This window comes from Miniopterus schreibersii (genome assembly GCF_964146895.1).
Source record: "Miniopterus schreibersii genome assembly, chromosome: 13".
Taxonomy (NCBI): domain Eukaryota; kingdom Metazoa; phylum Chordata; class Mammalia; order Chiroptera; family Miniopteridae; genus Miniopterus; species Miniopterus schreibersii.
In genome coordinates this window covers 53,746,783-53,763,382 of record NC_138113.1, presented here as the reverse complement: position 1 = coordinate 53,763,382, position 16,600 = coordinate 53,746,783, and the positions used below count along the sequence as shown (strand labels likewise).

The following is a 16,600-nucleotide window of genomic DNA, read 5'->3' as shown; positions in this document are numbered from 1 at the left end:
ACACAAACAGTTCTCACCAGGCCAGGCACACCACAGAACAGTTGCTCTCTGATATCCACACAACCTCCAATAGCCCCCAACTTCAATAAACAATTGAAACTTCAAATTCTAAATTTTTCATCATCCATACCTTTGGCTGTTACAAGTTTATGGCAGATGACAGAGCAAACAAAGCTCTTCAGGTCTGGGTACTTGGTGTTTCTTCAAGATTGTTGATTTCACTTGGCATAAGTATACCACAGCCCAACAGCCACAGGTTCAGAGGAGCAGCGCTGCTTGCTCTTCTATTTCTTTTTATAACAATAAGAGAGACTACTGTAAGCCTCCTCAGGCTCCCCAGAACTGGGTCTACCTGGTAAGGAAAAAGATGGCTGGAAAGCAGGATTTCCAACCATACTGTCGAATAGAACATTTCTGTAGGCCAGAAGCAAAAGCAAGAATGATAGAGAAATAAATATTCAGATTATCGAAGGAGAAAAAACAAGAACTTGGGATGGGAAATGAAGGTGGGAGAGGATTTCATGGCCCCCCTTCAGATGTGTACAGCGTATTACATGGACGAAACACTGTGCCATCAACTGATTCACTAACACAAAACCTGTGTGTGGGTGGCATCAGTGTTGCCTGCTTGTACAGTTTAACAAAGTGAGATTCAGAACCTTTTCCCTGGCCGCACAACTAAGACAGTGGAACCAGGATCAGAACGTCACATCATCTGCCTCCAAATCTGGTGCCACCCAAGGTCAACACTGACTCTCTCCCCTAGAGTGCCAGCCACCCCTGCCTCTCCCCTCCCTGCACATCCACACACAGTCCTCACACCAATGCTGATGAGAGCCACTAAGCAGCCCAGAATAAAACTGCCTCATCACTCAAAGTGAACCTAGCCCCATCCACTCAGCCTCACCATCTGCTGTGAGACCAACAGGACTAATTGTATTATTGCCCTTTATCTATTTGCCACACATAAAAGACCCAAGGTCCCCCCATGATTCTGTATTTCCCAAGCTCTAAAATCTGCACATCTCTGACATCTCCTTTGGCCCCCATCTCTTCTTTTCCTTTCTAACACTATTTTCCCCCCACGACGCTCTATTGAGTCATTAACAAAATTCCCTCTAGCCCCCACTTCTGTCCTGAAGGTCTTGCCACCTACTTGCTCTCACTCATTTATTCTCAATGGAAATGATACCACTCTCAAGGGGCTAAAAACTGGTTCTTGGGAGAGAGTGAAAAAAATCTTAGCAAGTATAATTATTTGTGGTTCTCTAAACCTCAACCCTTGTTCTTTAACAATTAATTTCAAGGGGGAGGGGGAGGAACAAAGTATCTAAAAAGGCTCTTAAGGGTTGGAGACAATGACAAAAGGCTGAGGAGCACCACTCTAAAGGAAACACGGTGCCCACCCAAGGACACTGCTTGCGCTGGAGGCCTGTCCAGGGTGGCTGCTTTCTTTCCCACTCCCCTCAAACCACTGGCCAAGCAATGACTGGTGATTTCCTTGCTCCTCATTGCAGCTTCCCCACTGTTCTTCCCAATTTCTAAAACTCTCAGCTTTAACAGGACATGGGATGTTATCACCCTCTGCCCATGTTATAATTACCTTCTAACCCCCAGGCCTACCCCCTTCTTGGGAGCTGTTAATATTAGCTCTTGGCTCATAGTCTCTGACTTTACTACTGTCATAGTTTTTGGTGATTTCAATATCCATATGTTGATTCATTAAACATTCTGGCCTCTCAGTTCCTTGATATCCTCTCCTTCAATGGTCTTGAGCCTCATCCTAAGATTCCAAGACTCAGAGAGATACTAGCATGACCCTCACACCTCCTCTGCTTTTTGTTCCAAATTGAACCATTAACCATGACTGCAAGCTCTCCATACCCTCAATTCTAAGTGCCTAACAACCACTTCCCACCTTTACAGCCTACAGGTGTTGTCTCCAACACCAACAAGTCTCTGACCCCACCAGGCCCTACATCTACTGATCAAATGACTTTACGCTGCCCCTTACTGCCTTCTTTCCCAGCTGAAATTCCAAAAGCAATGATTGTGACCACTCCCATGCACATGCTCTTAACTCCAGCCTCTTTCTAACTGTCACATTCATTCAGCTAAACACAACCCTTTGTTTAACCTTCTGTCTACTCCATGCTTGTACCCACCCAGCTAATCATGGTGGAAAAACGAAGTATGCTGACTGACTTCAGTCCAAATCCATCAAGTGGACCCAAAGTGTTGTCTGGTAAGCAAACTATACTTCCTTAGTCCATTTTCTCACCGCCCCCCAGATGATTCTTTCCTACCTTTTTCTCTCCTCAAACCTCTAACACTTTTTTCCTCCACACTGTCAGTTGAGAATCTGGCTTCCTATCTGAATGGGGGGCAAGGGGACACTCAATCAGAAGAGAATGTCTATAATGGAGACATGCACCCCTCTCCCATCGGTGTGGGGCTCCTTGGCCCAGCCCCATCTATGCTGTCCATTCCCTTCCCTTCTCACGTGCTCAAGGATGCCAAACTAGCGTTTCTCTGTTCTTTTCTGGATTGGCAGTAATTCTTTCTCCACTAGATTGTTGCCATCAACAAGCAAACATGCTATTATCCCATTTTAAAAAATGCGAAACTTCTAGACCTTACTTTCCCCTCCATTTGCCAATCCAAACAATAGCCTACATTCAGTCTCTTCCCATTCGTTTCCCCCCATTATGAAAAAATTTCAAGCCTATAAGAATTCTGAACTAGTAATATGAACCTCCATGTAACTTTTACCTAGATTCCCCAATGGGTAACATTTTGCAGATTGTCTTTCTCTAACCATTCCCTACCCACAGAACTTTTCTGAAAGTAGAGACCATGACACTTTACCTGTCTGCCATTTATTAAACTTCTGCTTCTCAGCTCCAAACCTACCTTCTATCCTCTCTGATGCAGGGTCTAGGGCCACATTCTGGCTTTGCCAGCAGCTTGCTGTTGGAATCCACCAATAGGGGAGCACTAGAGGGAAATTGCAAGGCTAGAGGGAGAAGAGACTTGCTTCTTTCTGCAGGCTTCCTATTTCTGTGTCACCCAGCAGTGCTTCTTCATTCTAGATGTGACAGGTCCTACCTGTAGCAGTAGCTGCATTCAATCTGTACTTTTTCTCACTCATAGAACCAGCCAAACTGTGTGCCCTCACAGACACCAGCACCAACCAGCATTTCCTCTGGATCCTTGTCCCAGGGTCCCTGGATCCTTGAGACCCTTTTTCAAATTCAGGAACATCAGCACAGCCGAATGGCACCCCTTCCTTGGAGGTCTGACCTTCAGTTCCACAGGGTCCCCTCCAAGCTCACCAGAAGCCTCACATTGCAACATTTAATATGGCTCATCATTCCCTCCTCCCTGAAACTCCCTCGCTCCCTCATTTGGATACCACACTCTCCTGGCTTTCCTCCTACCTACTGGATGTTTCTTCTTCAGCTTTCTGAACTCTTAAAATTGGAGCATCCCAGGGCCCAGTCCTTCTTCCACAAGCATACATCCCCTTGGTGATCAAGTCCAGTCTCATGACCTTAATTACCATTTATGAATGTCATGGAGATAAGACACAGAAGTAATCTAGTCCATTGTTGGTGGGAAAGTAAATTGGTACAACCTTTTTTTGAGAGCAGTGGAAATTCCCTCTCAGAATTTTCTTACAGATATACTCCTAGAAGAGTGCAAAGATGATATGTGCAAAAATGTTCATGGAGGTATTGTTTTTAATAGCAAAATTTGTAAAAAAAAATTGTGGTGATGCTTGTTTGCTTCAAATTAACTGTGACAATTATAAATGAGGCCTCCAGTGCCATGCCTTCAAGCAGATTCCTTAGGATTTGCCAGATCATATTGGCTGCTTAGAGCAAGGACTCTGGAGCACACCACTGAGTTTCACATCCAGGTTTAGAGACTAGCTGTGCCATCTTGGGCAAGTACTTAACAGCCCTGCACCTCAATCACCTCTTCATAAAATGTAGCAAGGATGTTGTAAGGATTAACTGAGTTAATACTGGTCACAGATTCAGGGCAGCACAATGTGCCCAGCAAGAATAGAATAAATGTTCACTAGCACCATCACTGCTGCATGTACTAGGAAAGAAATGTTTTAATCAGATTTCTCAGTAATTTGTCATTTTTTTTCTGCTCAGTCATTCTGAAACACTGAGGGAAAGAGGGACTTGCCCCCATCCATCTTTACTGCAAAGCTAAAGGGTGACACTGAAGAGAGCAGTTGAATACTTTACCCCCTTGAGGCCTAAACAAGCACAAACCAGCAAGGCAGCCTCAGCCCCCAGGTCTCCAATGAGTCAGAGACCGCACTGTGCACACAGCTCCTCACCTCACACTTCCGATCCGCCTCGGAGACATTGAGGTTGTTTATATTCTGCTCGATGGTTTTGTGTGAGTGCTTCTTCTTGGGCTTTGGAGCCTTTTTAGTAGTTCCCATTTCAGTCACACTTCCATCTAAAGAAGGAATAAGACCATGGACTGACTGCGAGGACTGCTTTGGAGGGTGCAACTTCAAGTTCCTCAAAACTCTAAAGAATGGCTGTGACTTAAACACACACCATTCTCACAGCAACAGGCACATCTGATCTGCAGCTGAGGGAAAAACCAAACTATTCAATTAAGCTTCTAAGACAAGTCAATTTCCAAAGACCCACAAATCAGAAGTTCCCTAACTGGTGACGTTCACTCAATCTGGCCTAAATAAAATCTAAAAACTTTTTATAGACAAATCTAAAAATGTCCATGTCTTCACAAGATGAGATAATTGATTTCTTGTGACTTCATTCTAGTATATTACTCAAATAATCTGCCACGCCCTTTAAAAAGCCCTTACCTTATCCAGATCCCCACCCATGTACCTTCACCATGGCTTTCTGCCTCTTCTGGAGATGGTGCATCTTTGCCCAGTCCCCCAAGAACTCTGTACACGTCAGCGTGGACGGCATCTACACGCACAGCATAGATCTTGGTGCTGGCATCCAGAGTGCCCGCAGCCACCTAGTCAGACAAGCAGAGCTGTACTCATGGGGATACATAAAAAGAGACTGAACAGGCAAAACACAGCAGGCTTCATAAAATATTTACTTGCCCTATGAAAAACATCACAAAGGTTCCCTAAAAGTAATAGAGATTAGACAGAACATAACAGAAAGATAGCTTCTCCACATTTCATCAGTTTAGGAAAGAAGGTAAAGAGTTAATAAAATGTCTTAAACAAGGAAGACTCTCGTGTTTGTAGAATTCAATGATTGTGCTATGCTAAGTATCAGAAATAATCATTATTAATTCAGATGCAAGAGAAGGTGGAAATCCTTCTTACTTACTTTAAAGTTGGTCAATTCTGTGTCTTTCTGTTTAAGAATTTCTGACATGAAATCAATCAAGTGCAAGCCAAAAGCATTCTTGGTAGTGATTTTCTGGAAAGAAAAAATTGCAGAAAGGTTTGTTATTTATAGCCCAGGCTCACATAAATGATGCTACCCTGAGAGGTAGCTAAGTTTTTAAACAGGGATATCCCACATCTCGCCACAGATATCACTTCCCACAAACACTTGGGGAACGTAGCTAAAGGCATATGTGTCCCTTCCCATTCTCAAGGCCTAGAGAGTGACAGCACACAACTCCTGAGTGTTCAGTGTTCTAAAAACAGCACATACTGCAGGTGGCAGGCAATCTGTCAGAAGGTACACCAAAGGTATATAAGAAACAGTAAAACCATACTGAAAACACTAACATTAAGGCGAGTTGCTGGAGAATAGAAGTACACAGTTATTATGGATCATGCATTCTCTATAGAATCAAGAATGCTAGATTTCCCCGCTGCTCAAGTTGCAGAAGCTTCGCTGATAAACCAGCAGATACTCACGTTCTCAGTGGAGAGTTTGATACAGGTAGAATAATGCTCTGTAATCTGTGTGTTTGTAAACTTAGGAATTGTAGCTGAAAAGTCAATACTCCTAAATAAAAAACAAAAATAAAAACTCTGGCAAGGATCCAGGATACTGTAACTTTTCAAAATGAAGACCCAGAACCCATGAGGTAGTGTGGAGATGCCAGACCCACATACCCGATGTCAGGGTAGCGGGCCACTCCAGGAGGCAGCCCAGAACACACTCACCGATTGGAAGGAGAGGCCAGCAGACGGGGCGAGTCTGTGCTGAACTGCAGCTCAAAGGCCCGGGAGCGCCTCCGCTGCAGACGCTCCTGTTCATCGTCATTCTGAGGGAAGTCTTCAAGAACTGGGGTGCCAGGAGTGTTGAGAGGGGCCTTCTTAGGTGGGGGCATCGAGAACACCCGTCTTGACGGTGAGGCACTGAGGGGGTGTCCACGGGTCTCTGAAGAACAGTGATTGATTCATTGTGGCTCACAGTGATGGAACAAAACACTTGCTCAAGAACCTTCAACAGAATGTTTCCTAGATCTAAAGGGGTCTTGGGGCCCGTCACAGGGTGTAAGTTCACTGCACAATGCTCAAGATTGCTGTCAACTCTTAGAGCCTATGGCTAGAACCTCTATAGTTTGTGTTTCTTGGGGGAATGGTGGGTTTCTGATGCTTCCTTGCCCATCTGGGACAAATATCCACTATGTGAAACTAAAGCACTATTGGGATATAAAGGAGGGTAAGAAAAAGTTGCTGCCTCTGATAAGCTCACAAACTAACAGAACAAAAAACACATAAACCATCCTCCTGGGCAAGATAGACAGATGCTGAGATAAGGGTGAGGTCCAGGCTATCGCGTCAGACAGACTAGGCTCTAACCCCAGCAGGACACAGAGAACAAACATCACAAATGTGTAAAATAAATATATCGTGCCAAAGAATCACTCACAGATTACTCATTCACTGCAAAGGGAAAGATGGTTTTTAAAACAAAAGATCTAGCAGTGACCACATTAACCAAGTAATCAATGTAGCCTAAAAATGAGACAGCTTGATTGGTTAGAGCATCGCCCCCAATACGCCAAGGGTGCACATTCAATCTCCAGTCAGGGTACATACAGGAATCAACCAATGATGCAGCAATAAGTGGAACAACAAATTGATATCTCTCTCCCTTGAAAATCAATCAATAAACAAAATGTTTAAAAAAAATAAAAATGAGATAGCTTGAAACTCATCTCCTGATGGGACAAAATATGAAACTCACAACATTGCCCATAAAATATTTTTTCCAAAGACGGAGAACCTAAATTTAACTAAGATTTTAGATCTAACTACCACTTTATAAGAAATATAGGGGAAGAAGAACAAGTTAAATATCACAAGGAAACATTCAGACAAATCCAGAATGTGGGACAGTTTACAAAACAACTGACTTAGTCTCTTAAAAAACAACAATGATGGGTCTAGGCAAGATGGCCCCATAGGTAAACACACTACTCGCTGCCTCCCACGACCACATCAAAATTACAGCTAAACTGCAGAACCACCGTCATTCAGAACCACCTGAAATCTATCTGAACAGAAGTCCTACAACTAGGAAATTAAAGCAGCACTTCGAGACTAGTAGGAGGGGCGGAATCGCAAACTGACTGGTCCCACACCCACCTGTGGCAGTTTAAAATCAGAAGGGATATCTTGGCTGTGGAGATTTCCCTGAGGAGCGAGGAGTTTCAGCCCCACACCAGGCCCCCCAGCCCAGGGTTCCAGTGCCAGGAAGAGAACTCCCCACAACTTCTGGCTGTAAAAACCAGCGGGTTTGGCTCAGTGGTTACAGCTTCGGCCTGCAGACTGAAGGGTCCTGGGTTCAGTTCCAGTCAAGGGTACATACCTTGGTTGCAGGCTCGACCCCTGCCACAGTAAGGGCTTGTGCAGGAGGCAACCAGTTGGTGTGTCTCTCTCACATTGATGTTTCTCTCTCCCTCTCTCGCTCCCCCTTCCACTCTCTCTGTAAAGCAATGGAAAAAATATCCTCAGGTGAGGGTTAAAGAAAAACAACAACAGTGGGGATTGTGGCTGAGTGACACTGATGCTACTGGAGTCCCAAGCAGTTTCTCTTAAAGGGCCCATGCAGGGACTTTGACTCAGACTCACTCTCTCTGAGCTCTAGCATTGGGACTGCTAGCAGCTTGAAAGGAACCAGGGAATTCAGGGAGGAACTAACTTGTCTGGAATTAGGGCGAGAGCTGGAGGGGCAGCTTTCTCCCAGACAGAAGTGCCAGCAGAGGCCATTGTTCCTTTGCTGAGCCCTCCCCAGCACAGAGCCAACAGGCAGGCACCATATCTGAATCTCCATCAACTTTTCACCTTGCCCTGGTGATTCCCTGAGACCCTGCCCCTCCCTACTTACAGGCTCATCCAAAGCCATTTCCAGTGCCATACAACTTTCCTCTCTTGCCTCATGCTTTGGACTTTCCTAACATCTCTGAAAGCAGCAACAACTGGCCTCAGTGTGTCCCGTACCTCTCAAGTGGCCCCAGGCCCGGCACTAGTGGCAGCCAAACTTGGTTTGCCACTTGGCCTCTCCTGGGCACCTCCAAGCCCAACACAAGTAGCAGCCATCTGTGGATTGCTTTGTAGCTCGTGCTGGGTGGGCCGGTGCAGGGCACAGGCAGTGGTTGACTTTGCATCTCCTGGGAGGCCCCAAAGCCAGTGCACCTGGTGGTCAGCTTCAACCACACCAGATTACAACCCTACCTACCACCTCCATCCATAAGCAACACACTCAAGGGGTGGACTCAGTAAGCACCAAAGCCCCAATGAAGCAAGTCCTGCTCCATAGGGTCAGTTCCTGCACAGTAGCTCTTCAGCTGTAGTTGCAGCTGATCCTGGAGCAACCAATTAGCCTGGGGGGGTCAACCCCTCCCAGTAATGCCAACATCAATCAAGGCTCAACTACAATAGAACAGTGCACACAGCTTACACAGGGGCACACCAGGAGTGCCCAGCTCAGGTGACTGGGGAGGCTGAGCCACTGGGCCCTATAGGACACGTACTACACAAGGTCACTCTGCCAAGTCTGGGAGACATAGCAGATCTACCTAATACATAGAAACAAATACAGAGAAGGAGCCAAAATGCATAGAAAAAGAAACATGTCACAAATGAAAGAACAGAAGAAATCTCCAGGAAAAGAACTAAATGAAATGGAAGAAAACTACCAGTTAGAGTTCAAAACAATGGTTATAGGATGGATACTCAAGAAACTTATTGAGAACTTCAAGAAACTTAGTGAGAACATCAACAACATAAAAAAGGACCAGTCAAAAATGAAGGGCACACTAACTGAAATAAAAGGATAATTTACAGGGAAACAACAGTAGAGGACGCTGAGAATCAAATCAAGAATTTGTGATATAAGGAAGCAAAAAACACCCCATCAGAACCCAAAAAAGAAAAAAAAGAATCCAAAAATATGAAGATACTGTAAGGAGCCTATAGACAATTTCAAGTGTACCAACATTCATATCATGGGGTGCCAGGATAAGAGGGAGCAAAAAATTGAAAACCTGTTTGAAAAAAATGACAGAAAACTTCCCTTACCTGGTGAAAGAAATAGACATATAAGTCCAGCAAGCACAGAGTCCCAAAAAAGGTGAACCCAAAGAGGCCCACACCAAGATACATCATAATTAAAATGCAAAAGGTAAAGACAAAGATCTCTCTTTGATTAAGATTCAAAGATCTTAAAAGCAGCAAAAGAAAAGCAATTAGTTACCTATAAGGGAGCACCCATAAGTCTGTTGGCTGATTTCTCAACAGAAACTTTGCAGGCCAGAGGCAGTGGCAAGAAATATTCAAAGTGATGAAAAGCAAGGGCCTACAATCAAGATTACTCTACCCAGCAAAGCTATCATTTAGAATTGAAGGTCAGATAAAGAGCTTCCCAGACAAGAAAAAGCTAAAGAAGTTCATCACCACCAAACCAGTACTACATGAAATGTTAAAGGGTCTTCTTTAAGAAGAAGATAAAAAATATGAATAATAAAATGGCAACAAATACATATTTATCAACAATTGAATCTAAAAAAACAAAATAAATGTACAAGCAGAACAGAAACACTCATACAGGGAACATTCTGATGGTTGCCAGATGGGTGGGGTTGGGGGATGGGTGAAAAGGATGAAGGGATTTAGAAGTACAAATTAATAGTTACGGTGTAGTCATGGGGGTGTAAAGTACAGCATAGGGAATATAGTCAATATTTTAATAACTATGCATGGTGTCAGATGAGTATGAGATTTTTCTGGATGATCACTTAATAAGTTTTATAATGTCTAGTCACTGGGGTGCACCCCTGAAACTAATATAATACTGTATGTCAACTGTAATTGAAAAAAAGTTTAATGATTTAATTAAAATAAAAAGTAGGGGGGACTCTTCTCAATGAAAAGAAACCAAAGAGTCATACAAACCAAAAACAACATCTGAACTTTCAGCCAATCCTTGGTCAAACAAAAAAAATCAGTTATAAATATTTTTGGGGACAAAAAGGGAAATTTAGAATACAATCTGAATATGAGATAACATTGATTTTTATTTTAAAACCAATTTTTATTTTCTTAGGTGTGATAATGATTATCACAGTATGTAGGAGAATATCCTTACTTTTAGGAGATACATGAGAAACAATTTAGGGGTGATATAACATGTGCAAGTTTCATCTGAATCAGTCAAAAATGTGTGTGTGTAAGGAAGGGGTGAGGCTAAAGTTAGTCTGGCCAATTAGCAATTGTTGGATCTAGGTAGTCAGTATAAGCTGTTTATTGTCTTGGCTTTTCAATGTCCCTATGTATTAAACATTTTCATAACAAGAAGTCAGAAAATAGATGGCATGCTGGATGGAGATAAATGCTATGGAGAAAAGTAAAGCTTGGAAATAGGACCAAGGAATGGAGGTAAAGGCAGTTTAAAACAATACAGTAGCCAGGAGAGGCTTCACTAAGAAGGGAGCCTTAGAACCAAGTCCGCACAGATATTTGAGGGAAGTTACACTGAGGAAGAGGGAACAGTAAACAAAGAGGCTGGAACATGCCTGGCATGTCTGAGGGGCCATATGGCTGAAGTGGAGTGAGAGGATGGGGTCAGGCTCTCCAGGGCCCGGTAGAACGGGGACACCAACAAATCAGGATAAGGGAAGGACAGCTGGCAGGGAGATAGAGCTTCATTCACAGGCCACAGTAAAGACTGTGGCTTTCAGGTGGAGCAAGAAGGGAAATGATCAGACAATGGTGAGAAGCGGAATAAAGTAATTCAACTTATGCTTCAAGAAAATCACAATGGCTGTTGTGATGAAAAGGGAGAACTGACAAGCAGGAAGATGGATTAGGAGGCAACTACCAATAACTAGGTATGATGCAATCCTCATCTCCAAATGTAATCACAACTGTCCTTTTAGAGGGAAGCGAAAGGGTCAGGGTCAGAGGAGATGTAAGGACAGAAGCAAGAGGTTGGACTGATGGGAAGGAGGGACCCCAAGCCAAGGAATGTAGGTGGCCTCTAGAAGCTGAAAAGGCACAGAAACAGATTTTCCCCTAAAGCCTCCAGAATCAGTGCAACCCTGCTGACACCTTGACTTTACACTTGAGTCCAGAACTGCAAGAGAATACATTTTTGTCATTTTTATACCACCTCTTTATTCCCCTTCTCACCATGCCCAATCACTTCCCTGCCCACTCCACATGAGAGAAATGATGGTGGCTCAGACCAGAGAGGTGGCATGGAAGTGGTAAGAAGTAGTCAGACACTGGATAGTCTCAAGACAGAGCCAACATGATCTCCTGATGGATTAAATGTGGGCATGAGAGAAAACACAAGAACCAAGTATAACTCTAAAGTTACCTGGAATAACTGATGCAGGAGTTGCTATGACCAGAGAAAAAAAGGCTACAGGAAATATTTGCGGGGAAAGAGGCAAGATCAGAACTCAGTTCTGGACATGCTGGGCTTGAGATGCCTACTAGTCATCCCATAGGGATAGAGAGGAGATATTTAAGCCTAGAGTTTAGGGAGAAGTTCTGGGCTGGATACATAGATAAACTTGAATATCTTAAGCATATATAGGGTAGTCAAAGCTGTAAGACTAGATGAGAGCTCCAAATAAATGAGTACAGATACAGAAGATAGAAGGCTGAGTCCTAGAATACCCCAAAAGTTTAGAGAGAAGGAAAAGAATGAGGAACCAGCAGAAGAGATGGGGAATGTGCAACAAGTTAGGTAAAAAACATTTCAGGTGCCCTAGCCAGTTTGGCTCTGTGGTTAGAGCGTCGGCTGGTGGACTGAAGGGTCCTGACTTTGATTCCAGCCAAGGGTGTACCTTGGTTGCAGACTTGATCCCCAGCCCGTCAGGGTGGGTGCAGGAGGCAACCAATCGATGAGTCCCTCTCACGCTAATGTTTCTCTCTCTCTCTCTCTCTCTTCCACTCTCTCTGAAAAGCAATGGAAAAAATATCCTCAGGTGAGGATTAAAAAACCCACAAAAACATTTCAGGCAAAGAGACTGTATTAGTTTCCTATTGCTGCTGTAACAAATTACCACAGATTTGGTGGTTTAAAATGACACAAATGTACTCTCTTGCAGTTCTAGACTCAAATCTAAGATCATGGTGTCAGCAGGGTTGCATTCATTCTGGAGGCTTTAGGGAAGAATCTGTTTCTCTGCCTTTTCAGCTTCCAGAGGCTGCCTACATCCTTGGCTTGGGGTCCCTCCCCCTTCCCATCACTCTAACCTCTTGTTTCTGTCTTCAGCCTCCCTCTTGTAAGAATCATTGTGATTACATTGGGCTCATTCAGATAATCCAGGAGAATCTCCCCATCTCAAGATCCTTAATTTAATCACATCTACAAAGTCCTTTTACATGTAAGATGATACATTCACAGGTTCCAAATATCTTTGGGGTGCCATTTTTCACAGGGATCATGCAGAAGGGGTAAAAGTTGCTGAACAATGTACTCAAGAAGGTAAAGGGGTTCCTTTGCTGAGAGCACACAGAGCCCATCCACAGCAACAGGAGGGCAGAGAGCACAGGCACAGCTGAGGGTAGGGGGAGGAGGTGAGATGGTAGACTTTGGGTATTCCCTTTTGATTGCTTTTCTTTTCTTAGAAAAATAGGAAGTAAAAACCAAAAACTCCACAACTAAGTGTGAGGGCTGGGGAAGAGATTTCAGAAGAAAAAGGAAGGTATGAAATAATCATCTGGGAGGAGAGTGGGTGAATCAGGGAATAAAACATGACTGCTCAGCAGCCTTAGGGTCCCCTTGACCATCAGGTGCACTGGGCAAAGTGGGCAAAGTTAGAATTAACCAGGGTTATGATTTAGTCAAGCAAGTGTAAGAAAACAGGAGGGCAAGGTGTTGCGGGTGTATGAAAGGGAATGATCACATTGACTGACCATGGAATGTAAGCTAAGTAAGGAGGGGAACAAAGTCATGGGAGAGGTAAGGGACAATGAAAAGAATACTGGGTCTGCTGGGTCAAAAGACTTTTGGAGTCAGGGAACAGCAGGGAGCACATTGGAAAGACAGGAGTGATATTGAGAAATGGGTCTTAAAATTGAGATTAAGGAGTAGTGCAGCTATTGATAATGAAAAGGTTTAGGGTGTGACTACGGTAGTGAGTGCTGTGGCCTATTATGATTGGAGAAACAAGATCACTGGAAGAGAAAGATGAGGAAACAGGGACCTTGGGAGAATGTTTCCAGATTTAAGAATCAGAAGGCTTGTCTTCAAACCTCAGCTCCATCACTTACTAGCTGGAGAAATTTTAAGCAAGTACATGCCTTAAGCATTTGTTCCTTCATCCTCCAAACGAGAATAAGAATGTGTATCTCAGGTGGTTCAGAATTCGTGATATAAAAAAATACACATGCACAATATAACACATATTTTACAGGAACACATTAAAAATAGTGATATGGCCCAGCTGGTGTGGCTCAGCAGTTGAGCATCGACCTAGGATCCAGATCTCAGTTTGATTCCTGGTCAGGGCACATGCCCAGGTTGCGGGCTTGATCTTCAGTAGGGGGCATTCAGGAGGCAGCCGATCAATGACTCTCTCTCATCATTGATGTTTCTATCTCTTTCTCTCCCTCTCCCTTCCTCTCTCTGAAATCAATAAAGACATTTAAAATAAATAAAATAAAAATAGTGATACACAATAAACACTGGTTTGCCCATGTAAAGGAAAGTAAAACGGAGTGGCAATTAGGGATAAAAAACAAAAACAGCCCTAGCCAGTCTGGCTCAGTGGTTACTCGAGCATCGGCCCGTGGACTAAAGGGTCTCAGGTTCGATTCTGGTCAAGAGCATGTACCTCGGTTGCAGGCTCAATCCCGGGCCCCAGTCAGGGTGCATGGGGGAGGCAACCAATTGATGTCTCTCTCTTCCCTCCTCTCCCTCCACTCTCTCTGAAAAGCAATGGAAAAAATACCCTCAGGTGAGGATTAAACACACACACACACACACACAACTTCACATGTTCCCCTGAAAGCTTCCTACAAGTTGAAGAGCGATTAACATAGCTCTCAGCTGAGAGAAAAAATAGAAAGGAAGGAGGCAAGAAATTTTGAGAGAGAATCAAAAGGACTTGTAACTATTTAGATGTGGGGACCGCAAGGTAAAGAAGGGAGTTGGACCTCGGGAGAAGAGAACTTAACAGAAATAGGAAGCACTGAAGGAGGAATTTGTCTAAGAGGGAGACTCAAGATGGGGATTAGAGGCTCGCTTCTATTCTTGGAATACTTTCTCTGATTTCTCACACTGCCTTTGATAACATGCATTCATTCATTCAACAGATGGTAACCGCGCTCAGAAACACTTTCTGCAACCCCTTCCTCACCTCCTACTCATTTTCAGCTCCCTCTGGTCTGGCCCCCAGCCACACCACCTTATGAAAAATATTACTGATCACCAACAACTTTCTTGTCGCCAAATCCAGCACTTTTCAGGCCTCATCTCTCTTGAGATTCAGCAGCATTTGAAGCAGCTGACAACCCTGTTTCTTGAAACATTCTTGGCTTCTATGACACTTTCTTCTCAGTTTTTCCAGCTCTTCCTTCTATCCAGCTTCTAAATGTTGGTCCTCAGTGTTTCCTCTACATGCTCTTCCTAGAGTTCTCATCTGTTCCCATGGTTTTACGATCTATGATGATGTCCAAACTTATTTCAGCCCATGGGCCACTTCCCTGAGTGGCCCTATCACTCCCTTGGGTGGCAATCTCTTATCCAAGTGTTTACTGACCCCCTCCCTTCACCCAACAGTCTCTGGAGTAAGTCATTTATCATGTCCAAAATATAACTCTAAATTCCCAATGTCTATCAAGACCTACAGAGGCCCTGCTCACCTGAGAGACACTGCTCACTGTTTGGTCACAGTGTTCTGTCTTGGCTCAAGCCAGGCTCTTTCCTGCTAGCCCTTATTCTTTTTCTTTTTGGCACCTGCCCCTCTGCCTGCAATATCTTCCCCAGTCCCTGCTACGAGCTTCCCTGAACCCCTAATCTAAAGGGCCTCTCCCCTCAACTCTGCTATTCTCAATCACAGCACTCCGTCTCGGTCTCATATGCAAATTATTTCGTTTGTTTAATTGTCTGTCTCCCCAACTAGAATACAAGCTCTAATAGGCTGAAATCTTACTTATTTTGTTCTTTACTGTGTCTCTGCGTCCGACGGAGGGCCTGGCCCAAAGGGAGCACTTAATACTTGCGGAACGAGTGTAAAACTTAATGCAAGAGCGTTAAGCATACATTGGTAACCACGACGCTTCCATGGCCCCCGACTACCAAGAAAACCACCTTGTGAGTGAGGACACACGGGGCCCAACCCAGGGGAAAGGGTTTCCGCCGGCGAACAGAGCCGCCGCCAACCAGGCCGCGTCCTCAGAGGCAGAGCGCGCCCGCCGGGCTCCCCTCCCCCGCACCAGGCCCCAAGGCCCGCGGGGCTCAAAGTCAGCGACCGTGGCGGGAACGCGGCGCCGCGCCCGCTCAGGCTCCCCCCACCCCTGACCGCGGGACCCGCGCCTCGCGTCCGCACAGCCCCGCTGCGCCTCCGCACGCCCGGCCTCACCTGGGCACGGAGGTCCCATCCTGCCTGCCGCCGCTCCGCAGCTGGTTTTAAATCGCGCGCCGAGACGTCCGAGGGCAGTTAACGGCCGCGCTGACGTCACCCGTGGGCGGGTCGAAGGCGCGCCTGCGCAGGTCGCCGGGTCCTCCGCGCGGGGATCCGCACTCGGGAGGCGTGGTCGAGGAAGTCCGGGGCGGCAGTGTCCGGGGTCGGATCCTGCGGGCTGACTGAAGGGGGTCCGTAGGATGCCCCCGGGAGAGTATAAAGTCTCTCCTTTTGGGCGCTGGACGCGGAACTGGGCGCTGGAGTCCCCGTGTGGAGCAGGGCGGGCGAAGATTCTGCTTTCACGGACTTGACTTACTGGTGGGGAAGGCCGAGCGCCAGGAAACGAGGTTCATTTCCCTTCGCTGTGAGGGCGCGTGGGGGCCGGAGGTGAGGGAGCGGACCCCGCGGTGAGCGTTCCAGGCAGGAAGGGCGGGTGCGAAATGTTTCATGTACATTTTAAAAATGAAGGCCATCGTTTTTATTCAGATTCTTGCGGAAAGCTACCTGGATCTCTACCCCTAACCCC

At 45.2% G+C, this 16,600-nt stretch overlaps 1 protein-coding gene across 1 annotated transcript in view; it reads right to left on the bottom strand.

Annotated features, from left to right (window-relative positions):
* Positions 1-16,600, bottom strand: part of NCAPH (non-SMC condensin I complex subunit H) — a 38,150-nt gene extending 21,550 nt beyond the window's left edge. The window contains exons 1-6 of the mRNA XM_081155840.1: positions 16,033-16,600; positions 6,149-6,365; positions 5,897-5,987; positions 5,355-5,447; positions 4,890-5,028; positions 4,361-4,485 (exon numbers count right to left, since the gene is read on the bottom strand). Coding sequence (XP_081011966.1) covers positions 4,361-4,485; positions 4,890-5,028; positions 5,355-5,447; positions 5,897-5,987; positions 6,149-6,365; positions 16,033-16,051 — 684 coding nt within the window. The 5' untranslated portion in view covers positions 16,052-16,600. The remainder of the gene's footprint in view (positions 1-4,360; positions 4,486-4,889; positions 5,029-5,354; positions 5,448-5,896; positions 5,988-6,148; positions 6,366-16,032) is intronic.